The sequence below is a fragment of the Neophocaena asiaeorientalis genome, unplaced genomic scaffold (assembly GCF_003031525.2).
Source record: "Neophocaena asiaeorientalis asiaeorientalis breed wild unplaced genomic scaffold, Neophocaena_asiaeorientalis_V1.1 scaffold232, whole genome shotgun sequence".
Lineage (NCBI taxonomy): Eukaryota > Metazoa > Chordata > Mammalia > Artiodactyla > Phocoenidae > Neophocaena > Neophocaena asiaeorientalis.
The window spans coordinates 620,919-647,916 of record NW_020175672.1 but is presented as its reverse complement, the minus strand read 5'-3'; the positions used below and the strand labels follow the sequence as shown (position 1 = coordinate 647,916).

The following is a 26,998-nucleotide window of genomic DNA, read 5'->3' as shown; positions in this document are numbered from 1 at the left end:
CGGGGGGTGGGGGTGGGGGGCAGGGACAGCCCCTCCCGGAACCCCTCCCTGCTCCTCCTTCCCTTGTCTGGGCACCCACTGAAGTCCTCGGAAGAGGAGACATAGGTGAGCACTAGCAGCGCAAGGTTCTCCACGACGTTGAGGCCGAAATTGAGGCGGCAAAGCTGGCGGTAGCTGGGACACGGGGAGGCGCAGCTGAGGTAGTGGTTCCAGTAGGCGAAGGCCACCAAGAAGCGGGGTGCTGAGTGCAGGCCAATGCAGAAGCGCCATACGTAGCGCTGGGGCACCTCTCCGCCGATGGCCGAGCTCACCGACGGCAGGTAATTGGGCACCTAGAGAGTTGTGAACCATCTGGGCACCAGCCCCCTGCCGGCCCCACCCACCTTGAGATCTTCCTCTCTGTGGAATCACCTTGACACTCAGAAGGCTCTGGTCCAGTCCCCTGCCTCCAGGATGTCCTTCTTCAGAGCCCCAGAGCTCTCCAGGGAGACCTCCCCTTCCAGGTCCTTCCAGGTCCCCTTCCAGGTCCCCAGTGTGCCTGGTTCTCATTCCCTAGCCAGCCTGGGGTTTGTGCTGGGGCATAGTGGGACCGCCTCCATCTCCCTACAGGTGGCTGGGAAAGCTACAGGCAGGTTCAGATGCTCTCTGAGCCCACAGCACAGGGCTGTGACCTGGATAAGGTCCTGTGGGAGGGTCCATGAGCCCAGCAACCCAGATTCAGTCCCAAGGACTGAAACGAGTCACAGAGCATCTGAGCTTCCTTGGCACAGCGCTGGATTCACTGCCCAGCTAAGCTGTTCCTGACTGCTCCCAGCTTCACTTGTTCTTCTGGTCTGGGGTACCAAGGTAGTAGAGGGTGCTGTGAGATCCTAGGGAAGCTGGGCCAGAAGATACATTCACTCTGGTCATGTTTAGGAAAATGGGTGCTCCTAACCTGGGGTAGTCTAAGAAAATGACCCTGTTCTTATGCGTCTCTCTCATCCATCTTTCTCAAAGGCTGGAATTCCCTCATTCCTTAAGGAACTGGAGTGTCATTCTTTAAAGCTGAGGAAGGAGATAATATCACACAGCTGCAAGGACTGATGTTGCTTATTTTGGAGGGTGAGAGAATGGGGGATGGATGAACAGTAGTTTCGATGGGAACAGGAAGGTCAGGAATAGGAAGAGGATCTCTTAGACTCAGGGGCCTAGAGCAGTATGTCTCAAACTTTAATATGCATACGAGTCACCTGGAATTGTGTGAGAATGCAGAAGGTCTGGAACCTGAGAATCTGCATTTCTAAAAGATTCCATGACTGCAGAATCTACCAGTCTGTTGCCCACACTTTCCGTGGACTTTTTTAGACCTTCAACAAGAGCCAGAGCAGTGCCAGAGCCCAGAAACCCAGAGAGGGAATGACCCTGCTGTGACTATGGCAGGACAAGTCTTCAGAGATGGAGTTCTGGAAGACCCCTTCCTTTCTCCCAGTGGGGATGCTGAATGGGTCTCCAGAGTGGCTGGGAAGGCAGGCAATGATGGAGGAAGCTCACCGGGCAGGGGTGGGCCTGGGACAGGACCAGCCAGGGCCCTCACAAGCCTTCACAGAAACGGAGATGGATTCCCCTCAGCACTGTCAGAGGAAGCTAAGTGCAGAGCTCTCAGAGAGAGGGTGATGCTATCGAGGCCATGGCTTGAGATACCATAGCTTGAGACCAGGCTCAGATATTCACTCTGAGTAATCAGTGAAGGGCAACATGGAGGCTTTGGAGCCACACAAACCTGGGTCTACCTTCCAGCTCTGCCTTTATTAGCTGGCTGACCTTGAGCAAGTCACTTCTTCTCTCTGAGCTTTGATTTCCTCATTGGCAAAATAGGGATGACGTCACCTACCTTGCAGGGGACGGTGAATACTAAATATAATGTGCGCAAGGCATCTGCAGCGTCTAGCACGCAGTGAGTACAAGCGACGGCTTTCAGAAGACAAACTTTCCTGAAAAGCCTGCAAATTGGCGGTGATCTATGTGGCTACTGAACGTGGCAAGGCCGACTTATGAGTGAAAGGTGGGAATCATATCTTGACTGGACACTTCTGAGACCTCCAAGCCTCCTTACTTGACTTTTCTGCCTCTCTGGGTAGGTCCCCTGAGTAGGATTAGTGGGAGTGTTGCCTCCACTTTCTAGAATATTCATTTTGAAAACTCTAGCCCCAATCTCAGCTACTTTAAGGGGAACAGTACCAACATCTAAGGCTTGGCTGGGAGAGCCGAGAGTATTCAAGGGCCCAGAGCCCTGACTGATGCTGGGAAAGAGGTAAAGGGTAGAGATGGCACGGAGTTAGGGGGATGCCTCAGGAGGATGAGGGTTAGGGCCCTGTGGCTGCCTGTCCCATCCTCACAAGCTCCTCTCAAATTAAGGGTGGGGGCAGGATTCTAAGAGCAGGGGTTGCCTCCCTCATCACACACACACACACGCACACACATGCTTAATCAGGTACAGATACTCATATACACCCCCGCCATTCCGAATACACAAGTTCCCCACTCACCAACTATGCCAACAAGAAGCAACATGAGGAGATATCAGAGCCCACGTACACAGCTCACTACAAACCTCCCCAAAAGCCCAGAGCTAAGGGTACTGAGAGATGGGAACATAACCTCTTTCCCCAAGAATAGAAACCCTTTGGCCTGGAAGACATGGCTCAGTGGATCTATGGCAGGGCAGTAGATCAGAAATTCACATGGTATAAAGGGAGAGGGTCCAAAAACTTCCTTATTATAGAGCCTCATGTTTCACCATTAGAGGTTCATTCCTCTGGCCCCAGATAAAAGTCCCCTGAAATTATGGATGACTTTTCTTTATACCTTACCACCCCTTCCCCTCCCCACCAACTGGACAAAAACTCCCATTCCTGTCAATCCTACTTGCTACTCTTCTCTGGACTCCATCCTCTCTTCTCTAACCTCATAGTCCCCCATCTTAGCCCTGGTATCCCCTGTACCATGAGCTATTGCACTAGCTTCCTCACTGGTCTCCCTACGCTTGCCCCCTGCCGTTGAATCTGTTCTCCACTCAGGAGCCAGAATGGTCTCCTAAAGCTCAAATCTGATCGTGTCCCTTCCCTGCTTAAAATCTTTCCAAAGCTCCCCATTGCCCTCTGGATAAAATCAAAAGTTGTCCGCCTGGCACTCACAAAGGTCCTTCTTCACCCCACAGCAATAATTCTCCCTCCTCCAGGAAGGAGGTCTCCAACATCCAAGCCGGTTTAAGTGCTTCTCCTGGGCCCCGCATCCCTGTGCTCCCTTTTATCACAGAAGGGATCTCATCTCACAGTGTTGTGATTGTCTGTGCCTAGGTCTGTCTCTCGGAGGAATAAGATGCTAAGGGTAAGTCCATGTTCAATTCCATGCCCCTGACACAGAACCTCCACCCCTGGGCCCTCAAGAAAGGCTTGATGGACTGCTCTTGGAGGCAGGAACTCCTTCTAGGTTTCTAGCTGGCAAAGCTCTGAGTGGATATAGGTTGTGGGGCCTGAGACTGCCAGAGGAGAAACAAAGATAGAAGAAGCCAGGGCAGGGCTGGGCATCTTCTCAGGTCAGGCCCCTAGTCTGGGCTAAAGCCACCTGTTACTTCTCCTGGCTCCTGGCCTCATCTTACCTCCTCAGTCCTGGCTTCCTTTCCAGTCTGGTCTTTCTTCAGCCCCCTTCTCCCTCTCGCAATCTCTCCTGCTTATTCCCACTCTCTTCCCTTCCCCCAGGCCCCCTCTGCTCCCTTGTACCCTCTACAATCCTCTTCTACTCTTGGAGGACTGTGACTCTACTTTCCCTGAGTCTCTCTCCCCAAACTGCCCCCAGCTCTGACTTTCCCCCCACCATCCTTTTATCCCTCTCCCCTCTCTCTGTCCCTCCACCTTCTCTCCTACTGTCTGATTCCACCCTTATCACCATCTCCTGACCTGGCCCTGACCCAGGTGCTGGGGAGCCTGGCACTCACCCCACAGTCAGTGGCCACTGTGTACTCAAAGTGGAACACCAGGGACCAGATGATGCAGAAGAAGAAGCCAAACACGGGGAAAGTGATGACCCACCAGACCATGGCAGTGAAGCGGAGCCGGAACACGGTCCCATCGGGGTCCAAGGGCTGGGAGGCCGCAGAGAACATCCTGTAGGGAGTGGTGCCCAGGCAGGGCAAGGGACACAACTTGGGGCCTGGTGGGGTTACCTGGGCCTAGGAAAGTAGGGCCTTTTCCAGAGCTGGCTTTTCAGAGTATAGGGAAGAGCCAGAGTATAAAGAGTAGGAAGGGCATAAAGGAAAAAGGAAAGCAGTGCAGAAGAGGAGGTACAGAGGGAGATGGGGCAGGAACAGCAGAGAGACAGGGTCAGCTCATAGGAATCCCTTTGGCACACTGGTTCTATAGGTTCACCTCTTGAAGAGTATGGAGAACAGAGGCTCCCAGTGGCCTGGGTATGGGAGCTCTGATAGCCCACCTCATTCCCATTACCCTCATACCCACTCAGGAGAAGGGTCAGAGGTGGAAGGGTTATTATTCCCATTCCACAGAAGGGAAGACCAAGGCCCAGAACTATGCTAGGATCAAACATTAGGACTAAGGCCTCTTGCCACTTGATAGCTTAAGGCTCCAAGTCAAGGTTTACTTCAGGCCAAGTAACCCAGATAAAGGACCTTGGCTCAGACTGACCCAAGCCTTCCCACTGACCCTGTCTGACCACATTCCTGCTCTTCACCCAAGTTCAACTAGGAACAGTGGGAGGGCCCCATAACCTATTTCAATGGGACCACAGGCTACCAGCCATCCCACCCCCAGGCTCAGAATGATCCAAGCCTCAGGCCAGCAGTACCCTGACCCCAAGATACCAGAGTCCCTCCGGAGGCCCAGACCTCTATCTCCTTCCTCTCTGAGAAGACCATGTCACCCCATCCAAGATTTTCGGGAACTGAGGGTCATGGGAACCTTCTCCACTCAGGTTGAGTCTCCTGTGCTGGGCCAGACCCAGGAAGGACAGACCCAGACTGAGGCAGCTGGGCTTCTTCTGCTTCCTCTCCCTCTGGGCAGAGAACTCCCTCCCCCACCCCCACTGCACCGACCACCACCACCGTGACCCTTCACGCTGGGCTTCCTTCTGGAGGGCAGATTTGTATTAAAAGGCCTAGGACCAAATCTCCCCTGGGGACTCAGACCTCCCTCCATTAAGGGAACCCTAGTCTACTAGTCCAGCTCAGCATCAGGGAATCAGGGTGGGGGTAGGCGCACTATGCAACACTCACACTGGGTGCTGAAGGATCCGGGGCTTGGGTTGAGGGCTCTAGCCAGACTGAGACTGCTCTAAGACTGGAGGGTCCCACCCCCAGTTCCCAAGGGCCTGCCTCCCGCCCACAGAGCCCGGATCTCCACGCCTTCCCCGGGCACACAGCATTCCCACGACCAACAAGGCCATGTCATAAATCCCAGAACACTCTGCAAAGGTAAGAATGATAGAGGCCAAGGTTGGCCCACAGCAGATCCCTTTGCCAGACATGGCGGTGGGGACCTTTCTGAGGGTTGGGTCCAGGCATGTAGGCAGGTTTCTGGGAAGGGAAAGGGAGAAAGCAGAATAGGATTTAGCCCCTTTCTGTTGGAGCAGGACTGAATATGTTTGTTGGGCCCCATCAGAGAGCTAGCTAATCTTAAACAGTAGATTCGCGGTCCAAAAGAGATCTAGACAGGCCTGAATATGAGGTATCAGTGTCCAGCCTGTACCTGTGCAGAAACAACTAGTGGCAGCTCAGGCTGCATTAACAGAGGTCTAACAGCCAGTAATAGGAATAGAACAGTCCTGATTTGGGCTGTACTTCCCAGGCCATATGAAGTCCTATGCCCAGATCAGGGCCTAGGAGAGAACAGTGATCAACTGGGCCAAGTCCAGGGCACATGTCTTGTAAGGATTGCCTGAAGGAACTGGAGCTATGCTACCTGAGAAAAGTAAACTCAGGGGACCCTCCTCCCCCGCCATTACTGCCTTCCCATCTCTGCAGGGCTGGCTGGAAGCCAGGTAGAAAAAGTAGCTCCAAGGGTCCCAAAGCAGAGCCAGAGCCAGGACAGAGATTCACGAGAAAGAGGGTATATGCTCACTATAAGAAAGAGCTTGCTGGGATTCCCTGGTGGCGCAGTGGTTGAGAGTCCGCCTGCCAATGCAGGGGACACGGGTTCATGCCCCAGTCCGGGAAGATCCCCCATGCCATGGAGCGTTCCCCCAAAAAAAAAAAAAAAAAAGAAAAAGAAAGAGCTTGCTAATTGTTAGTTACTAAGTCTCCTCAGAATCAGCTGCCTGAGAAGGAAAGAAGCTCTCCATCACTGGGGATGTGCAAGCAGAGGCAATGTCATCTATTGGTAATTATAGACTAAGGCTACTTCTTTCATTCCTCAGTTGGCCATTCCTGGGATTCTCTGGGTGAAAAATTCAGAGTATATGTGAAAATTCCCAGGTGTATCCATCATAGTAGTCCCAGGGAGTAGGGACAAAATACCCCTGGGGTCACTAGGCCTAGTCTTGCCCCAGAGAGGCCAGGTACCCTTCCAGCAGCTACCTATGCCTTAGCTCCCTATCTAGTATGTTGAGAATGGGTTATAAGTATGCTGAGGTTACTGATCCCATTATCATTTGGAGCCAGCCACGAGGACCAGAGCAAACAGCCTACTCCGTCTAACTCCATATGCCATACAAGTATTATAATTCTCTGTATGGACTATGACTGCATTATATCCTGCCTTCCTTTTCCCAGGGCTGATGTGTGTGTGTGTGTGTGTGTGTGTGTGTGTGTGTGTGTGTGTGTGTGTGTGTGTGGTGGGGGGGTGGAGTTCTTGGATACACAGAGTTAAATTTAACGTTTTAAATTAATCACATGGTTGACATCTGCTATGACCAGGGCCCCTTCCCAGGTATTGCAGAGGACACAGCTGTTATGAGGCACAGACCTTGTTTACAGAAGGCCTACATCAGATGTGCAGTCCTATCCATTTATTCAACAAATACTTTTTTTTTCCCCTGGCCGCGCTGTGTGGCATGCGGGACCTTAGTTCCCCGACCAGGGATCAAACCCGTGCCCCCTGCAGTGGAAGCACAAAGTCGTAACCACTGGACCACCAGGGAAGTCCCTCAACAAATACTTTCTGATTCAGATGCAGTGCCCATCTTCAAGGAGCTCCCAGCCTAGTAGGGAAGAGAGACACAAATATAATGTGATAGAACTATATCAGAGAGAACACCTGGAACTATGGGCACCCAGAGGAGGGAGTGATTAAGCTTGCCCCATGGAGGCTGCAGAAAGCTTTTTGGAGGAGGAGACATATGAGAAGGGTTTTGCAGGATGAATAGGAGTTGGCCAGGGTAATAGAACATTTGATGCATTATCTAAGGTGAGAACTAGGTCAGGAGAGGCTGTTGGATGGATCCTTTCTGATCTTCCCCCTCTGATCACCTGGTCACCCCCTTTTCTTCCAGTCCTGTTCTTTCTGATAGCTCCCAGCCCTGAGTCTCACCAGGCTGGCTGCCCACAACTCAAGGTCCACATCTACCCACTGACAAATCAAGAAGAGGGAAAACTTGAAGTCATATGAACAAAAGAAGTGGGCCCCCATGCTTGCCAGCCAGATCCCACTCCTGGTTGTACCCCTTTTTCTCAAGCAAATGCTCTTTATAGGAAGGTGGAAGCTCAGCTGATTGGGGGCCTCCTGAGCTCTCCGTGAGTCTAGTTCAAGGGTCCATGTCCAGGCTCTGCCTCTTTCCCACCTAGAGACCCTTGGCTAACTTCCTCTCCTGCCCTGTCTTCCAACTTGACAATCTCCTTTTCCTCTTCCTCCTTCTGCTCCTCCCCTTTCACATTTCCCAAACCACTTTCTTATTTCCTCCACCTGGAGCGCTACACTAACCCTGAGAAGGAGGAGGACAGGAATTAGCAACCCTGATAGACATGGGGAAACTGAGGCTCAGCCTCTGAAATTCAGGTAATATACAGAGTCAGTGGATGAACTAGCAGGATAACAAAGGTCCACACAGGTCTCACCCCATTTACACCCATAACATACAGAGAAAGAACTCTCACAACTTTCTTCCTGGCCCAGCACCCTATATCCCTGTCCAAGAGGGTGTATGGCCACCTATGGAACCTCAGAGGTCATGGGACCTACCCCAGAAAACACATGTACACACACATAATCAGGTCCCCAACCAGACAGACACAGATATAGTCTCTCTCACACACATAGCCCACTCAAAGCCATTATAGTCATGTCCCACACAGTTAACACATGCACATATACATAATCACATTCCCGTAGGGACAGGCACAGCCCACGGTGCCCCACTAAAAAGCCCCAAATGCCCTCTAGCCCAGTTTTTTTCTCTGTCCCCCAGAAAACCCTGGGGCTGCTGAATCTGCCCCTCTATGAACTAAGGATTGGGTTCGGGGTTCTGGGGCTGCCCAACTTCAGGGACCCTGGCCCCCAATGACCTCTGTTGAAGGTGGAGGGAGACTATTCCTTGGGACCTCAATTTGCAGGCATCCCCCCAGCAGCCCAGTATGTTTGATGGCTAATCCTGTTACAACAGAATCAGGATCCAAAATAGATCTGATTGGGCCTGAACATGAGGTATCAGTGCCCCCCTCCACAAGCCCTACCCCACAGTGTGTGGCCGTAGTCTCCTTGAAGTGGAAGAGCAGGGACCAGAGGACGCAGAAGAGGAAGGCGACAAGTGGACAGCAGACTGTGACCAGGGCCACCAGGGTGAAGCGGAGCCGGACCAGGGTCCCATCCCGATCCAGTGGCAGTGGGACCTCGTACATCTTGTCAGACCTGGGGATGGAGTGGTGTGCTGTCAGGGCCCAAGGTAGTGAGGTTGGGACTCAGTGGTGAAGCTAGCCCTTGTGCTCAGTCCTCAGCTTAGCTATGCTATGGGGTGGAGAGTCTGAGAAGGAAGCCACCTAACCCCTAAACTTGGACAGCTACTGCCTTGGATGAGGAAGATGGACTGAGAATCCCATGAGAACATTCACCCTCAATTTCAGAGGAAAGACAATGAACCAAATCTGTGCTAAGATGAAGCCGGAATAGATTGGGAAAACTTCTCATCCCTAGGCCTGGCTTGACAGGCCTAGTACTACAGGAGCCGGTTGAACTAGTCTCTCTTGTTTCAGGAACCAATCCTAAAACCTCCCAGTGAACAGAATGGCCCATCTCCTCCCCCAGGCCTTGGAACCTCCATGTTTCAGGGCCTCCTATCAGCTCTCACTGCTTCACCCACCGGCCCGGGGTGCTTCTGCCCCTTCAATCCCTTCCCAGCTCTGTGTGCTCTGTGTGCCTGCACCGCAGTCCACAGCAGCAAGGACTCCATGGAAGCCAGCAGAACCTCAACCCCCTGCCTGTCCCCGCCCGCTGCCTCACGTGCTCTGAGGGTGAAAGGCTTTGCAGAATCAGGCCTGGTGCTAGCCTGGGCTTGCTGTTTGCTAGAGAGAGCTGCCTGGTCAGCTTCTGGAGGCTTCCCAGTGCCCAGGGGCCTGACCGCTCCCCTCTGGAGACTAGGTAAGGGCTCCTGAGGTCTGGGCTCCTCCCACTGCACTCCCCCACTCAGATGAGGATATGAGGTCATGCACTAACTACTAGCCAAGTATATACCAGCAATCCTAGCCCGGACCCCCTCAGTGTATAGAAGGGGAAGTTGAGGCCAAGAGAGGGGCAGGACCCTGCTCAGGGTCACATAGCAAATAGAAGGAAGAGCCAGCAGTGGGCAGATGTGGGGCTCACAGTGTCACAAACTGCAGCTCTCACCTTCCTTGACCCTTTGCTCTCTGGGCCAGAGCTCTGGGCAGAGAGGTCAGGTTAGGTCAGGTTAGGAGGGAAAAGTGAAGGGGTACCTGTCCATAGGAGGAAAAAAACTAAAAAACCAAATCTTATATAAGTGAGTCAGTCAGCCCTGTTCCCATTTTAAAGACAGAGAAACCAAGACACAGAGAGAGGAAGGTCTTTCCTCAAAGCCATATGCTGAACCTGAGGGAAAGCCATCCTCAGAATTTAGGCTTCTAGTTGCCAAACTAGGGCTGGCTCCGGATACATAAAGAACCTGCCCTTCTGGACTCCAGGACCTTGCCTGGAGATCAAGTCCTAGCTCTTCCTGGCCCCGCCCTCAGGACTCTCTCCTAGTACCGCCCTCAGGAAGAACTCTGACCTCCAGGAGGCTGGCCTCATGGCATCTGGAACAAGCCAGGTGGATATGCCTCTCATCCATCTTCCTCCACCCACCTCTCTGCCAGGCTCCATCAGGCAGCCTGCCCCAACTGCTCAACCTTCTTCCTCCTTCTGCGGGCCGGGGGTTTCCCAGGAGCGGTGGAAGTGGCTCTGGTGGCCCTCCCAAATCAAGCACATTCCTACAGTCCTTGGATCATCCCCAAAGACCTTCCCCACCCAGCCCAACCCAGATTCTGTGGTTGCAATGGTACTAGTCCCCCCTTCCAACATCCCTTCCTGAAGCCAGCTGCTCTGGATCCCTCAGGAATCACTGGGACCCCCAAACCAAAGACCAGATCCTCAGGGAATGACTAGGCAGTGCCCAAGACAGGGGTTGATAAGGTTTGAGGAACAGTCTGTTCCACTTGTTGGAGGTATGCCTAACCTCTCTTTTAGCTGTGTGACCTTGGGCAAGTCACCTAACCACTCTGGGCCTGTTTTCACAGTTGTACAACATGGGGATCTTGTGGTTTGGATGACTAATAAGGCCATACCAACTAGGTCATTCTACTCTCCCAGGCTTCAGGACAGGGAGCTCACTATCTGAAGGGCAGCTGTCCAGCCCCAGTCAACTCTAACTTCCACACAGTTACCACTTAACTGGAAACTGCTTTCTTAGGAGTATCCCTACCTTATTTCCAAAGATCCTCAAAGATCTTCTCAGCCTCCAATCCAAATCCACACTTACTGGGTGCCTTCTGAGTACTAGGCACCCTGCTTAGTACTAGATATACATTGTTTCTTTTAATCCTCACTACCACTCTATGAGGTAGGCGCTAGCTATAGCCTGTATATTTCCATTTTACGGAAGAGGCAAGTGAGGCTCAGGGAGGTTAACATTTGCTCAAGGTCACAGGCTAATAGCTGGCAGAGTTGGGATTTGAAACTAATCTAAAGGGTTGCAGGTCCCCGGCACCTCTCTCCTGGGGCACCTAAGGAAGAATCTGGACCAGGAGTGCCGGCGGGGTGAAGAAGGGAGAGCTCACTCTGGAACATCGGGTCCCTGTCAGGGAGCAGAGGGGAAAGGGGTCAGCTACCCCAGCGGGCACAGCAGCAGGTCCTGGACAGACACCAGGATCCCCACAGCCCGGGGCCGGGCCCCGCGGAGGCCAGACCGAGTGGCCGAGCTCCCCCAAGTGGGGCTGCCCGGCAGTCCAGCACACCCATCTCCATACTCACCCAGGCCGTAGCGGCGAGGAGGCCGCGCCGGCGCAGTCCGAGAGCAGGGAGCACCCGGGGGATTTTTTTGGGGCGGGGCTTGGGAAGGAAACAGCACCCAGATCCTCTGCTGGCCCCTCCCCGCTTCTGCGGCCCGGGACTCCGGGCTGTCCCCCTTAATCTGGCGTCCCCTCACGCCATGCCGATCCAGCACTGGTCAGCCCCACTAATTCCGGCTGCATGGGGGCAGCCGGAAGAGCACTGGACACCTGGGTCTGACACGTTGGATCAGCCACCTTGTCACTTACCTCTCGGCTGCGTTCCATCACCTGTTGAAAGAACATAAAATTAATTCAACAGGACCTCGAATTCTCTCATTTCCTGACCCCAGTCTCTACCCACCTCCCACCCCAACCTAGACGAAATTATCCAGTTTCGCACTTCTTAAACCTTAAACCAGTTTGGCCCCAGCCTCGGCGCCCCTTCCCCAAACTTTGCTCCCCAGAGCCCAATCGGGGCATTTCAGCAAAGGGAAGAGTGCCTCACAGAGAACGAGATCCCATGGGGCCCACCGGAGAAACTCTGGGCCACAGCTATTCCCACCTTTGATCAGGAGAGGGCGCCCTGTCCCGCCTGTCGAAATGCAGAGAGCGGATCTCCTGCCCCCCAACCCCACCCTAGTCCTGGTCTCTCTTCACCATGAGAGGGCTGATCCCCAGAAACCAGCCCGCAGCCAGGGTTCCTTCCCCACCCTGACTGACCCCCTAAAGGAATCTGAGGGGGACTCTTGGCTACCTTTGTAAAGACCATCCTACCTCAACGGGGAAAAAGAATGAAGGGACCAGTAATCCCTCCTACAGTTACAATGGGGGATTGTCAGAGCATCTGCAGCAGGTGGAGGACATCTGACCTAGACACCGTTACCATCACATTTTTCCCGTTTAAATCCCCACAGTAATAATTAGCACATTTTGAGCACCCCCGGTGTCCCAGGCACTTTTCTACTTTTTTATGCTATCCCATTTAATCCTGATAAAAGCCCTATGAGGTAGATACTATTAATATCTCCATTTCACCAATGGAAAACAGAGAAGATGAGTTACCTACTCACACAGCTAGTGTCAGAAACCAGGATTCGAGTCTGGCACCTGAGGCCATTCCCTTAATCACTATATACTGTTAATTCGGGGAAACAAAGGCCCAAATTTGATTAACTTGCCAGAGCCCTTTTGCATGCATCCACTCTTGTTCATTTACTCAGCCTAGGCCCCCTCTGTGACAGGCCCTGGGTTGGGTAATGGTGGGGGACCCAGAGATATCGTGCTCACTCCTGGGGGTCTAAGTCTACAGAGAAGGTGTCTTATTCTAAAAAAAATAGTTTTCTTGACTTGAATTCTGCCACCCCACCCCACCCCACCCCGGCCTTTAAAGTCCCAGGGCAAATGAACAATTAGTAAAACTAATTGTTACTGAAAGAACCACTCCCATTTAGTTTTGATAATTGGATTTAGGTTTTCTTCCTTGGGGCTTCACGTGATGCTCTTTGTCTAGCTCCAACCCACACATGCCTGCTCCTGGCCCCTGTTGCCGGTCTTAACCCCTTGTCTGTTCCTTTGGCTCTAAGTACCATTCCCTGAGGCTGGGTCTCTTCTCCCTGCCTCTAGACTACCCCCCAGTGCCTGAAACTTGAGGTGCTCTAACTGGCCTTTAATTCTCTGGTGATTTGGGCACTTCCCCACCATACAGTCCTGAGTCTGTTTCCTCATCTGTAAAATGGTTTTAGGAATATCCACATTATAGTGTTGTTGTGAGAATTAGATGAGGTAATAGAGCAGTGTGCCAGGTTGATGACAGCTAGATGTGTCAGCAACAGTCTGAATTTGTCCTGATTGAGCCTTTTCCGAACTGTCTGACCTCAGCTGTCACTGACCCTCTCTGAATCTGTTTCCTCCACTGTCAGTTTGAAAGACTATCACCTACTTGATTTATATGAGGAAAAGTGGAAGAAAAAGGTGAGTTCTTACTATGTGCCAGGGACTATATATGCATTCTCTTATTTGAGCCTCTTAATAATCTGATGAGGTAGGTTTGATGAAAGCCATTTTACAGATTAAAAAATCGAACAAGCATCTAAGCATCTAGGCTCAACCTTATTCAGGACGCTCTCAGTGTTTGCTGAACTGGCATTTGTCCATTGGCCAAGTAGCTGCTGCCGCTGTTGAAGCCTTTCAGTGTCTCCTCCCTCCTGGTTGGTTTGCCTGGTGCCTGGACATATCCCAGAGAGGCCTGTGCCTGAAACAGCACCACTATCTTCAAGCTTTAGCCATGATCACTGCTCCACTCCCCTTTCCACATACACATACCAGATATCCCAAGCTCACTGAGCATTTGTTTTCAGGGATGTTCCAGCCCCCAGGAGCATAGGGCGGTGTAGAGGTGGGGGGCAGAAGAGGGGAAGTGAAGGTGGGATATAGTTGTCAAGGAAAGCTTCCTGTAGGAGATCTCCTTCACTCCTTCACTACCCTCCTATCTCTCCATCATTCTCCCCATTAGCCACATTGGCTCTTCTTACGACACAGATCTGATCATGTCCCGCCCTTGTGCCTTGTGGCAAAGTAGTAAATTTTCATGGCTTTTAGCATCAAGGGCAAATTCCTTAGTGTGATGTTCAGTATCCTTCATAACGTGGCCATCCTCTACCCCAGCAACCACTTGTTTTACATTCTAACTACACTCACCTCTTCCATGGAGCTTTGTTTAACTTCCTCCTTATCTCTCCCTACCCGCCATGATCTGCCCACCTCCCCACTCCTCAGGCAGCCTTGGATGGCCTTCCATCACACCCTTATGAGGGCTCTAACCACAATGAAGCAAAATAATCTGTTGCCTGTTTCCCTGACCCTCCTGGGAGCTCATTTAAGGACAGAACCTGCACCTGTTCCGTTTATTTCTGAATCTCTCAGCTTACCCCAGGCATGGGCATACAGTAAGAGTCCAGAAAATATTTGCTAGATTGATTTAATTGAACTGGATTTTGAAGGATGGGTAGGATTTAGATATGTCAAGAAGAGATTTAGGAACTACAAGAAAGGCCTTTGAAGAATGACTGCTGGGAATAGAGGGTGGAGGCAGAGGGTGCATGGCTCGGGGTGGGGGTGGGAGGTAGGTAAAGTGACAGAGACAGAAACAGTGCTAAAAGCATCCAATTTCAGGCCAAACGCTGCCCTGCCTCCTGGGCAGCCTTAGGAAAGTCTTCCTGGGTTGAGGAGGAGTGTTCTTTTTTTCTTCCCAGAGATCTTTCTCATGGCAGAGACATCCTTCTTGGATGGCTTTAAACTACTTACCCTAGGCTCACCCATCTTGCTCTAGCTCCATTCTGCCTCAAATAGTAATTACATCTTCATTGTTCTATAGAACATTCTTTAGCTTCCCTATCACTTCTTTTTTATAAAAAATTATTTATTTATTTTTGGCCGTGTTGGGTCTTCGTTGCTGAGAGCGGTCTTTCTCTAGTTGCAGCGAGCGTTGCGATGTGCGGGCTTCACATTGCAGTGGTTTTTCTTATTGCGGAGCACGGGCTCTAAGCGCGTGGGCTTCAGTTCAGTAGTTGTGGCTCACGGGCTTAGTTGCTCCGTGGCACGTGGGATCTTCCCGGACCAGGGCTCGAACCCCCCTGCATTGGCAGGTGGATTCTTAACTACTGCGCCACCAGTAAAGCCCCTCCCCTATCACTTCTAGGATGAAGTCCCAGTTTGCACCCATGGATACACTGAGCTCTTTCCTGGTCCCACATCTCTGTTCTCCCTGTTCATCTGGCATGGAATGCATCTTTTCCTTGTCTCAGCAAACTCTACCCTTCCTATAAAGGTATAGATTAGCATGACACTTTAGTGAGTTAGGCATGCATGCAGTAATTTCTAGGGCTATCACTAAAATAATAGAAAAAGAATTTAATTTCCAAACTGATGCAGGAATAAAAATGAAGTAACCCAAAAGAATGCAAGAAAGGAGATTTAAATGGCCAATAAGCACGCGAAAAGATGGTCAACATCATTAGTCACCAGGGAAACGTATAAAAAAAAACCACAGTGAGATGCCACTTCACACCACCTAGCATGGCTATAATTTAAAGACAGAAAAAAGAAAATAACAAGTGTTGGCAAAGATGTGGCTGGCAGGAATGTAAAATGGTACAGCCAGTTTGGAAAACAGTTTGGCAGCTCCTCAAGAAGCTAAATATAGAGTTACTATATGACCCTGCAAATCCACTCCTAGGTATAAACACGAGAATTGAAAACACATGTCCACAAAAAACTTTTACATGAATGTCCATAGCATACTATTCATAGTGGAATAATGGAATAATCATTATTCATGATGAAACAACTCAAATGCCATCCAATTCATGACTGTATAAACAAAATATGGTATATTCATAAAATGGAATATTATTCTCCTATAAACATGGGTGAAACTTTGAAACATTATGATAAGTGAAAGAAGTCAGACACAAAGGCCACGTATTTTATGATTCCGTTTATAATGAAATGTCCAGAATAGGCAAATGCATTGAGACAGAAAGTGTACTAGTAAATTGCCAGGAGCTGGGGGGAAGGGGGAGATGGGGAATGATTGCTAATGGGCCTGGGGTTTCTTCTGGGATTATGAAAATGTTCTGGAATTATATAGTGCTGGTAGTTGCACAACCTTGTGAATATACTAAAAACCTCTGAATTGTACACTTCAAATGGGTGAATGTTATATTATGCAAATTATATCTCAATTTTTTAAAAAAAAATCTGGCAAAGAGCTTGGCCTCAGTAAATGGCAGTTATTTTTACCAAAAAAAAAAAAATTTTTTTTAAAAAGCACAGAAACAGAACATCTGGGGCAAACAGAAAGTCTAAAATGTTAGATAAAATCCTAAATATACCAGTAAATTCGTTAAATGCAATTGACTACATGCTCTAGTTAAAAGTCAGATATTCACACAAGATTTATATAAATCTAATTATATATCATTTATAAACATCACCCTTCCTTATCAAGTTATAGGAAAAGAAGGAAATCAACATTTACCGCATGCTTACCATGTACCAAACAGGGGCCCAGTCCTTTGCAAATTCCATGATCTTATTTGACCTTCACAAGCACCTTATGAAACAGAAATTATTGTGCCCACTTTATAGACAATGAAACTGGTGCACAGAACAATTAAATAATTTGTGCAAGGTCTAAAAAGTAGCAGATCTAGGACTTGAACTTAGATCTGTTTGAATCTAACTCTGCTGCTCTTTCCAATGTACCATATAAGAAATTTAGAATCATCTCTCTGGAAGGAAGTCTCGTGTTCTTTTATAATTCTGCAGTCCTTACAGGTCTCTATCCTCCCTGGGCATCAATCCTTCAGAGCTGCATAGAGTGAGTTCTCAGGGCATGTGTGAGAGAGACTGGAAGCTTCCAGGACAGAAATGGACTTTACTTAGCTCTGTCTCTCTTGGCCACGGCAGAGTGTTGAGCGGTGGACATCTCTGGGCTCCTAATGCCCAGGACAGAGCTTGGCTCAGCAAGCTTTTGAGAACATGCACCAAATTCCTTGGCTTTAGAGGAGAAGAAGGCAGATGACGACAATCAAAAGGGGTGTTATGAGAATTAGGCAGAGTAAGACTATGTGGGCCTAGGAAGCCCTGGTCCACAAAGAAGTCCTTCCTGGGGCAGAAGTCCCTGGGAATGATGAGCTTGTAGGCCACATGCCTACCAGAGTACCTAACAAGAGGTCCTTCTACTTAGAAATCACCATGATCACAGGAAATTCCTCCCTGGAGCACTCCTTGTCCAGTGTCTCTCCCTCCAGTCTTCCAATAAGTATACACTACTTAAGGGACCCAGCTCCTGCACACCTGCTAGTACTCTGGACTAAATACACTCACTCACACAAGACATATTTCTGAGCTCCTTTTCTGTGTCAGAATCCATGTCTTAGAATATTTAGAATGGGAATTCCTTAACATTTTTAAAGAATACAAATAATATCTATCATTTATTGAGGGTACCTGTGTACCAGTTACCATATGCCTCAGCTCATTTAATTCTCACAAATCTGTGAGGCAAGTACAATTATTACCCCCATTTTAGACAAGGAAACTGAGGTTCAGAGGGGTTAAGAAATTTGCCCAAAGTTCATACAGTTAATACATGGTTGGGCTCAGATTTAAACCCAGGGTTCTCTGACTCAAAAGTCCCATACTTCTTTTCTATTTAAGAAAATAATTCTCTCATTCATGCATCAAACATTTAATGTACACCTATGCTGTGTGGCTGGCCTTAGGGACATCAGAATAAGTAAGCAGAGGAGAGCCTTAAACAGAGCTGGGTTTGAGGATTGGAAGGTGAGAAACCAAAGGTTCAGGAGGGCAGTGAGGAAGCTACTGTAACTCTCCAGGGAGACCTAATGACTTTCTAATGCTGAATATAGGCAAGGGAGGGTGGAGGGAAAGGAGTGACGTTTGGATGGAGTAGTTGGGGAAAGGTGTCTGGAGTCAGATGTTTAGCTTTCCTATTTGACCATCCACATATTTATTTTTTTCTTCCTTCAAGCACCTACTGAACATCTACAATGCACTAGGTTTCTTCCATCCATTATCTTATTTTACCTTTACTACCAGATCACTCCACTTTTTTTTTTTTTAACATCTTTATTGGAGTATAACTGCTTTACAATGGTGTGTTCACTTTTTGACTAAGTAACTCTAATCCCTTGCCACCACTGAAAACCCAGGGTGATTTAAGTTTATCCATGTTTTGGGCAGGGCCCATTTCAATTTTGTAGATATGTCCCAGGAGGAGGGGGTGGTGGAGCGGTAATCCTAATAGGTTTTGCTTTCTGAACACAGTCTCTGCTATTTTGTGTGGGACCCACAGTCAATAGATCTAGTTTCTAGAACATGCTCAACCCACCCCCTTGAGATATCAGGCTTCTGCTCTGGGCTAGGTCTTGAGGGAAAGGAACACCAACTTGAAAATGAAGCTCTGGACTTCAAGAGCCCGGCACCAGAAGATAGGAAAGTAAATAACAGAATACAAAGTAACAAGGCTGTAACAGAGGCCTGCCCAAGCATTACTCCAACTAGCTGTGAGAGATCCCAGAGAAGCGGGAACATTTCAACTAGACTTTAAGAATAAGTAGGGGTTCCTAAAGTGCTGGTGGGAAAGAAGTTCCGAGAACTGTCATTTGTACCAAACTCTAAGCTGAACCATTCCCTTAAGGCACCTCTAATGTTCCCAACGTCCATTCTAGGGATTCAGAGAGGGAAAGGTTGTGTTGGGGCTGGCATGGGTCAGGAGACAAGGAGGCCAGGTTTGCGGGCCTCGGAGCAGCTGCAGGTGAGCTACGCAGATAGACCTCCTAGGAGGTCCCTCCAGCTCCGCACGTGGTCTGGCCAGGAAGTAAGGGCAAGACAACGGGGGAGCTTTCCCGTCACAGCCCGAGGACTGGGGAAAAGTAAGGGTAGAATAGTTACCATGCCATCCTGGAGCCTTCACTCTGATTGGCCCGAGCATCAGCAACCCGAGTCTCTCCGCTCCAAAGAAGGGGGCGGAGCCTCAGCATAGCGTCATCACTCTTCTCTCCTCCCCCCGCCCGATGTAGCCACTCACCAGCCTACCTCTAGGGGCCCTTGTGACGTCACGACTCCCTCCCAGCCAACCGTGGCGGCGAGTGGCCGTACTTCATGTCCCTCCCACTGCCCCTCCCGCTTCCTCCCCCTAATTCCTTCCGTCCCTCCTCTTCCCCCTCTCCAGTCTCCCAAAGACAGCCCTCACGTTCGGTTTCAAAAGACTCTAGGTCCAATGAATAACAGGGTGGGCCTAGAGTGGCGGCGGTATCTGCCAATGAGCAGACAGCGAGGGCGGAGCGGCCGCAGCGAGCCTCTGACGGCAGGCGGCGTGTGACGCAGTCGGGCCCTCTGCGCGCTGCGCCCGAAGCGGCGGTCGGTAGCGGAGGTGGTGGCGGCGGCGACGGTTTTGTGACGGCCGCGCGCTGCTCTCTGAGCGGCGGGTGGCAGACGGGCCTAGGCCCTCACTCCTGACACTTCTCGTCCCCCACCGCATCGTGGTAAGTCGGGAGCCGGGGTGGCGGCGGCCGGGGACCGGCAGGCTCCACCTCCTCTCAGGGCGGGCGGGTTCGCGGGGAGTCCCAGGCCCTCTCCGCGCCCGAGTCTCGAGCCGGGGCGCGCACCTTCTGCCCTGAGGGAGGGGGCGGGGCCCGCGACCCTGCGGCCCCGAGGCCCAGCTTTTCGGGCTCTGGGAAGGAGTCGCTATCGGTGGGATCTGGGCCCTGGGGTCTTGCGTTGCAGCCTACGTTGAGGGGTGTCCCTCTAGCTGGTTGTACTCATTCATTTGCCAGGCGGTGGTTAGGTGAGCCGGCCCTTTGCGGGGGCAGCGCCTTGAGACCCTGAGTACGGTTTTCCCAGCACTTCTCCGACCATCGTGCGGGATGGGCTTTATGTGCCTTGGCTTCTCCAAGGGGAAATTTGCAGCCCCAGGGGAGTGTGAGTGCGTCGGGAGTTTGTTACCTTTTTAAAACAGTATCTGAGAATTAAGGTCGGTTTAATGGAGTGAAAGCTTATTTTCTGTTCTCCCACGTGTTCCACCTAAAGCTAGACGAGGTGAGGTTTTTGAATTACTATCGCCATAAGGACCTTAGAAATTAAGCCAATCCCCCTACTCTACGTTAAATGCAAGTTTTATAGGTGGAGAAACCGAGGCCCAGAGAAGAAACAGGATTAGCCAATGCTACATCTGACTCAGTGTAGAAATTTTTCTACTACATTGCCCGCCCTGGGTGTTCCAGCCTCCCATTACTGAGGATTCCCTTTGGAAGAGTGGAGGGGTTAAGGTAGGGACATTGGATAGTTAGGAGCAGACCTAGTCTTCAATAGCGTTTCCAATTTAGTTACTACCAGCTCTGTTCGTGGGAAGGCAGACGCTTCATTACTTCACCTAGACTATGAGAACTAAACTCACAAGTTGGTTAAAGAATGTTAGTTATGTATTGGAAATGAATCGATAAAACTACATGTCATTGGCTAGTTTCCTGTCCCAGGTCTGAAATTTTTATTTGTGACAGCTGCTGGGGACTCAGAAGAAAGAGTCCAGTTAATGAACTACAGCAATATTGCAATAGAAAACCAGAAATATGGACAAGATTTAGAAAGGTACACAGCAGTCATTTTGTATTTCTTGTACCTCGGAACTCATAGCGCCTCTGTTACTGAATTCGAAAATTGTAGTAGAATGAAATTAGAAGATTAAACTATTTTGGGAGAAGAAGCTAACTGGAAGAAAGAAAGAGCAGTGATCATCCCCTGTGACAGTCTTATAAATTCAGAAGGAAACACTTGTTGACTGAGTGACAGATGGTGTGTTTGGAACTTGATCGAAGAAGTTAGGATATTTAAAAAACAAACCAGAAGTTGGACAGGAAGGAGGTACTGGGAAATAATTTGATAAGGTTATTTTTTGACTCTTCATTGAGATTTGATGAAGGCCACTTTGGTCTGTTCACATAAGTCAGATTGTCACTTTCCTCTTGTTTAGATGACGAAGCAAAAACTGAAAAATGTGTGTAAGAGCAGAAGAGAACTGTAGTCTTAATACTAAGAGGTGAACAGGGTATGTTTTCTGTGACATGTTCTCTTCTGGGAAGCCTTTCCTGGCGTTCTTTCCCCTGCAAGCTTCCATGACACTTATTTGATACTTCTATTAATAGCACAAATCATTTTGTATTTTAGCCGTGTCTTTTTATTAGACTGGTAAAAAAAATTTTGACTTTGTATTCAGTTTGCTTGGCACAGAGTAGGCCCGCAGTAAGTGTACTTGCCTGAATGGATAAACAGATATGGAGGAGTTAAGCCTAAAAATAGTCTATAAAGAGGCTCTGGGTATTTGTGTACTCCTGAAATACGGGGCCCAGATAAGAGGACCCATAACATTCGTGTGATACACGGTACTTTGGTACCTGACTTTATTCATGTCCACTTGCTCCTGGATAACTAAGAACAAGCACAACTTTTAGGGAACCAAGTTCATAGCTTGGAAAAAATCAGTAATATTTCTTTATTGTGATTTTTTATAGTAGCAATTAACCTTAGGAAAAAAGGGGTAGTAGTACTGATATTTAATTTCCAGTAAATAAAGAGCACATCTGCAATTATGCAATTTGTCCAAAGTTTAGGAGATTAAGAAATTTAGAGATTTACCAGTAGGTATTAGAGACAAAGTATGTAAACAGCGTTTCTTAAGAACTTGGTACGTTCTGTGTGTTTGGAATTGAACCTAAGTATTTGGCATTTGTGTATTGTAGTATTTTACCCATAAAGTACTCATAACACCCCCTCCCTAAGTTGTAACAACCAAGAATGTCTCCAAACATTGTCACATGTTACCTGGGAGGCAAAACTGCCCCTGAGTGAGACCACTGCTCTAGAGAAAACGTTCCCAGTATTTCAGTAAAAAAAATCTTACCTTTATCATGTCTGGTCTATGCTTGTGGAGTCCGCTAATAAGTTGCATCTGGTTGAAACTGTTCTCGAAAACCCTTAAATTGTCAGAATCTGGTATGGGAAGCTGAAAAGCTAAGAGTCCTAGAGTCACTTTCTTCAGTTTCTCCTTTCATTTCTGTGGTAACCTCCCTTTCTCTGGGATAGGAGAAATCAAAGTCCTGTTTGAAAGGAGATAGGTTGTTGGGTAAATAGAGCAATATTTACTTGTTTTTGTGGAAGAGGGCAAAAAAGAGCTTGTAGTTGAATTGATACAATTAAATGTGATGCTCTGTGATTCCATTATCTTTCCATTTCACTGATACACGACCTGCCACATGAATCGGAGGTCTTGTCCCATTGTACTGACTCTGAGAATTTAATAAACACTGAGAATTATTTGCCACATTTTAAGAGTTTGTACTTAATTCAGTGTAATGCGAAACAATTGTAATTTTTTAGTAGAGAAATAAAAATGATTTCTTAAAGTATAGGTCTAATTACCTAAGTCTGGTACTAAGAGTTAGTTTAAGCTGGGAGGTAGTAGGGTAAATTGGAAGGTGTGAAACTGGAGTCAGACGATTAGAAGGAGGCTCTAGCAATGGTCTAGCAGTTCTCAAAGTTTGAGGTCTTGGGACTCCTTTATGCTTTTAAGAATTATTGCAGACTCCGAACAGCTAGAAACTGAAACTAATCTTTAAAAGATTTATTGATTTAAAAATACTCTTATGAAAAGTTACTAAAAAATTTATTAGTGACAACATTGGCATTGTTTTACATTTTTGCAAATCTTCTTAATGTCTGGCTTAATAGAAGACCACTGAATTTGCAGATCTTTTGCATTCAGATGGTTGGTATGTTGTTTTAGTTGAAGTATGTGAAGAAATCCAGCCTTATACAGATATATAGTATTTGGAAAAAGGAGTGTTCTAATGACCTCTTCAAATAATTGTAGATTTCTCCTTTGACAGTACACTCAAACCTTCTTAAAGGTTTGTTGCAACATGGAATCTGAAACCATATCATTGAACTTTTGTACAATGTTATATTAAAATTCATTGGTCTGTCTTGCACTTTGAATGGGTGTGTGTTTACCTGTGCATGATTTTATGACATTATATATTAGGAATCATTGGTGCACTGAGTTACGCAGCTCTTCCAAATGTTGACAAATTTACAGTTGCTAATATTTCCACCCATTTCATCAGATAAATCTTTTAAGAATTGGGAAGTTGACAGGCTCATAGTGGTGTACACAAGTTTTCAATATTCCAGTTTTCTTTTCAAATCTAAGTAACCATAGTTTGTCATTTATTCTTTGAAATAAAAATGGAGTTCCATTAAAAAAAAGTTGGTTCAGCTTTCTACTCAAAAGTAATCACCCAAGTGTTTTTCCTTGGGACGGCCATTGTATTTCAATATGTAGAAGTGCTTTTGAGTACTTCCCACTTCGTCCCCCCAAATAATCACACAGTATTGAAAAGATGTGTACTGAAATGTCAAGTGTTAATACAATCCATAATTTTTACTGCTCCACCAAGGACATTTAAGTGAAAGTGGATTTTTTATGCGGGCCTCTCACTGTTGTGGCCCCTCCCCGTTGCGGAGCACAGGCTCCGGATGCGCAGGCTCAGCGGCCATGACTCATGGGCCTAGCCGCTCCGCGGCATGTGGGATCTTCCCGGACCGGGGCACGAACCCGTGTCCCCTGCATCGGCAGGCGGACTCTCAACCACTGCGCCACCAGGGAAGCCCAGAAGTGGAGTTTTGTGTGTGCTATAAGTGGGTGGCAGTGAAGACTCCAGTGAGTATACAGTTTGGGGCCATTGTCTTGTTTCATGCTCAGGTTCTAGGTGTAGAGGTCAGCACAGTTTTTTTTAAAAAGGCAAATAATGTCTTAGGATTGTTATGAAAATGGTTTTGACTTCTTGGGCCCCCGAACAAGGTCTTGGGGACTTCTAGGAGCCTTTGGACCACAGTTTGAGAACCACTAATCTAGGGCAATAATTTTTCACACTGGTTCATACAGCTGTAAGCTTCTTTGAAAGGGTCAGCTGATGGGGTTCTACTGTGCCCCCACCCCTCTTTACTTCAGCCAGGGCAGCTTTTGTGCTTATGTCTGTTTTATGGAGTGGGTTCCATAGCTAACTATTTGAAAACCACTGATCAAGGGAAGAATAATCGAATGCCTGAATTAATCTGTTCAGGAAGGGAACAGTTCATCCTCCTTGAATACGTGTTGGAGTCACTCATCATCACGCCTTTGTTTAGACCTCCATGTGCTGCTTTTACACAAAGATTACTAGTATCTGCCCCCCGAACCCTTCTTGCTGGAATAAGCTTCTTAAGAAATAGGCAAATGGTTTTGTAAATTAAAAAGGTGAGTAGTTGGGAATGAGGCTAGAGATGTGAAAGGAGCAGAAGTGAATGAATGATCCAGAGTGACTCGGTATATTGTGTGGGGAGGTAATTGTTTTCATTGTTTGCAGTGGTGCTTTACAGTTGTGTTAAGTGGTCAGTAGATGACACTGAAGTATTGGGAAATAAGTCATATTATGTATGGAGTCCTAGCTAGGCATTGATCAATCAAGGTTTAGAGTGGGGGGAAATTATTACATTTTTCTAATTAAAAATATTGTAAAACTAAACACAAACCTGCTTTTGAGGAACTCTAGTTTGAGACAACTTTGTCCTCCTAACAGTTCTTTGGTGTAGGCTGTATAATCCCTATTGTTCAGATGTATCAACAGAAATTGAGATCTGAGGTTGAATATCATGACTTAACTACAATTACACAGTAGCAAGTAGCAGCGGTTTTTTATTCCTCTTTTACCTTTTTATTTTGAATTAATTTTAGATTTACAGAGAACTGCAAACATACTAAGTGGCAGAGAGTTTTTAATACAGATTTGTCCTAAAGCTAATGTATTCTTCACTACTTCAGTTTGTAAAATGAGTGTTATGTTAAGGGGATGAAAAAATGCTACTCAGCACTATGAGGAAGGAGCTGTATTAGACACTGTGGGTTATTTCAAGTTAATTTTACACACGAATGGGAGAAATGAAGCAAAATCAAGATGCTTTTTACCAGGGCAGCAAACAACTCATATACTCAAGTGGCAGGTATAACAGCAAATATATTGCATAACTAAAAACAGCTGGGAGGCATTAGTTTATGTAATAGGGGTTGGAAAGGGGGAGGGGGAGGGGAAGTATTTTTATACTGATAAGAGTCTGAAGGGTCTAATCTGGGACAGTCATGTGAAGCAAGTGAGGCTTGAGCAGCAATTTTTAGAAAGAAAAGGGAACATAGTATTTAGAGAGAAGAATGAATGTTCTAACAAGGGGAATGGCTTGATCTGGGGATTAATCATAGGAAGGATACTGTAAAACAAGTAGATAGTTTTGCTGGGCTATATTATTAGGTGATTAAGATTAGGCCAATCTCTTTTACCTGGAATTCTCCCCAACTCCCATCCCTCTTCTCTCATCCAAGGCAAAAATTAGTATTTTTCTATTCAGTTTATCTGTGACGATAATTCCTGTCTTTTTAAGTACTTTTGTGAAGATTAGATGAGAGACTATATGAAAAAGTACTTTGTAAGCTGGAAAGTACTATACTAGTCCATTTATCTAACAGATATTTAGTGTTTTTGCTCTTTACTGAGTTTGATACAAAGGAACTCAGTGAAGTGGAAAGAAAAAATTACTTCCCATTTGTGTGACTTTCTGTTGTCAGAGAGCAGCAAGCTTGCTTAGTCATTCAGATAGCACTTAAAGTTGGCAGTTGACTGGGTGTTACCATGTTTCAGGGTCTGTCCACCACTTTTCTGGAAGAAAACAGTTTTGTCATTGTGCCCAGAGTTCACAAAGCTCACGAAAATTGGACATCAGTTTATTGAGCTTTAGTTGGGACAGTGGGAGAATACTGGACTACTGTTAACCTGTCATTAAGGCTACCTCTTTCTTATATCTGACAGTCTGAATTATTAATTAAAAGATTGAGCATAGAGAACAGTAAATTTAAGGACATTGTCTCTTTCTGTATAACACTATTTCATTTTTATTTTTTCTTTCTAAATATGTCTTTTTTTAATTTTAAGGGGAAATTGAATAAATTGAAATAGTTGAAAGACACTTTTATTGGGCTGCATTGGGTCTTTGTTGCTGTGCCTGGGCTTTCTCTAGTTGCGGCGAGCAGGGGCTACTCTTTGTTAAGGTGCACAGGCTTCTCATTGAGGTGGCTTCTCTTGTTGCAAAGCACGGGCTCTAGGCGTGTGGGCTTCAGTAGTTGTGGTGTGCAGGCTCAGTAGTTGTGGTACATGGGCTTAGTTGCTCCGCGGCATGCGGGATCTTCCCAGACCAGGGCTCGAACCCGTGTCCCCTGCATTGGCAGGTGGATTCTTAACTACTGCGCCACCAGGGACGTCCCTCTAAATATGTCTTACACCAAAAAAAATTGCAACGAGTGTAAGTCAGTCCATCCATAGAGGAAGTGGTTAATCTTTGTAGGAAAGTTCATAGAAGCCATGGTGATAACCTTATAAATTGTCAGTCCATGAGAGAGATTACCTTTCTGGTGACTAGAACTCCCATGTTTGCCAGAGAAGTGTCTCTTTCTCCTGATAGTGCTGGATCAATACTGCCAAATTTTGGTCTTATAGGTTCCCTATTTGTAATGAATGTAAAGTCATTTCCCTTTAGTTGTCAGTGTTCTTTCTTAAGGAGGACTCTAGGAGCATAGCTTCTGGAGTAAATAACAACTTTGTGATCTTCGGCAAGTTATTTCTGTCTCAATTTCCCCATTTGTAAAATAGGGATAAGAATAACTACCTTATTGGATTTTTGGGAGGTTCATAAGAGAATTCATTAAAAAGCACTTAGGACTTCCCTGGTGGCGCAGTGATTAAGAATCCGCCTGCTAGGGCTTCCCTGGTGGCGCAGTGGTTGGGAGTCCGCCTGCCGATGCAGGGGACACAGGTTCGTGCCCCGGTCCGGGAGGATCCCACATGCCGCGGAGCGGCTGGGCCCGTGAGCCATGGC

At 47.7% G+C, this 26,998-nt stretch overlaps 2 protein-coding genes across 18 annotated transcripts in view; one reads left to right on the top strand and one right to left on the bottom strand.

Annotated features, from left to right (window-relative positions):
- Nucleotides 1-19,000, bottom strand: part of PGAP2 (post-GPI attachment to proteins 2) — a 20,551-nt gene extending 1,551 nt beyond the window's left edge. For 3 of the 9 annotated variants that reach the window (XM_024731797.1, XM_024731792.1, XM_024731795.1), the window contains exons 1-4: nucleotides 18,938-19,000; nucleotides 11,726-11,746; nucleotides 8,657-8,831; nucleotides 80-332 (exon numbers count right to left, since the gene is read on the bottom strand). In XM_024731797.1, coding sequence (XP_024587565.1) covers nucleotides 80-332; nucleotides 8,657-8,821 — 418 coding nt within the window. In that variant the 5' untranslated portion in view covers nucleotides 8,822-8,831; nucleotides 11,726-11,746; nucleotides 18,938-19,000. Of the gene's footprint in view, nucleotides 1-79; nucleotides 333-3,973; nucleotides 4,156-8,655; nucleotides 8,832-11,191; nucleotides 11,263-11,438; nucleotides 11,495-11,725; nucleotides 11,747-18,937 lie in introns of those variants that run through there. The other 6 variants (XM_024731798.1, XM_024731799.1, XM_024731793.1 and 3 more) reach the window with 4 other exon arrangements.
- Nucleotides 19,001-19,350: 350 nt separating this feature from the next.
- The window catches only part of NUP98 (nucleoporin 98 and 96 precursor), a 99,211-nt gene continuing 91,563 nt past the window's right edge, over nucleotides 19,351-26,998 (top strand). For 3 of the 9 annotated variants that reach the window (XM_024731786.1, XM_024731789.1, XM_024731788.1), the window contains exon 1: nucleotides 19,353-19,530. The gene's annotated coding sequence lies outside the window, so the exon portion shown is untranslated. Of the gene's footprint in view, nucleotides 19,531-23,624; nucleotides 23,760-26,998 lie in introns of those variants that run through there. The other 6 variants (XM_024731790.1, XM_024731791.1, XM_024731785.1 and 3 more) reach the window with 3 other exon arrangements.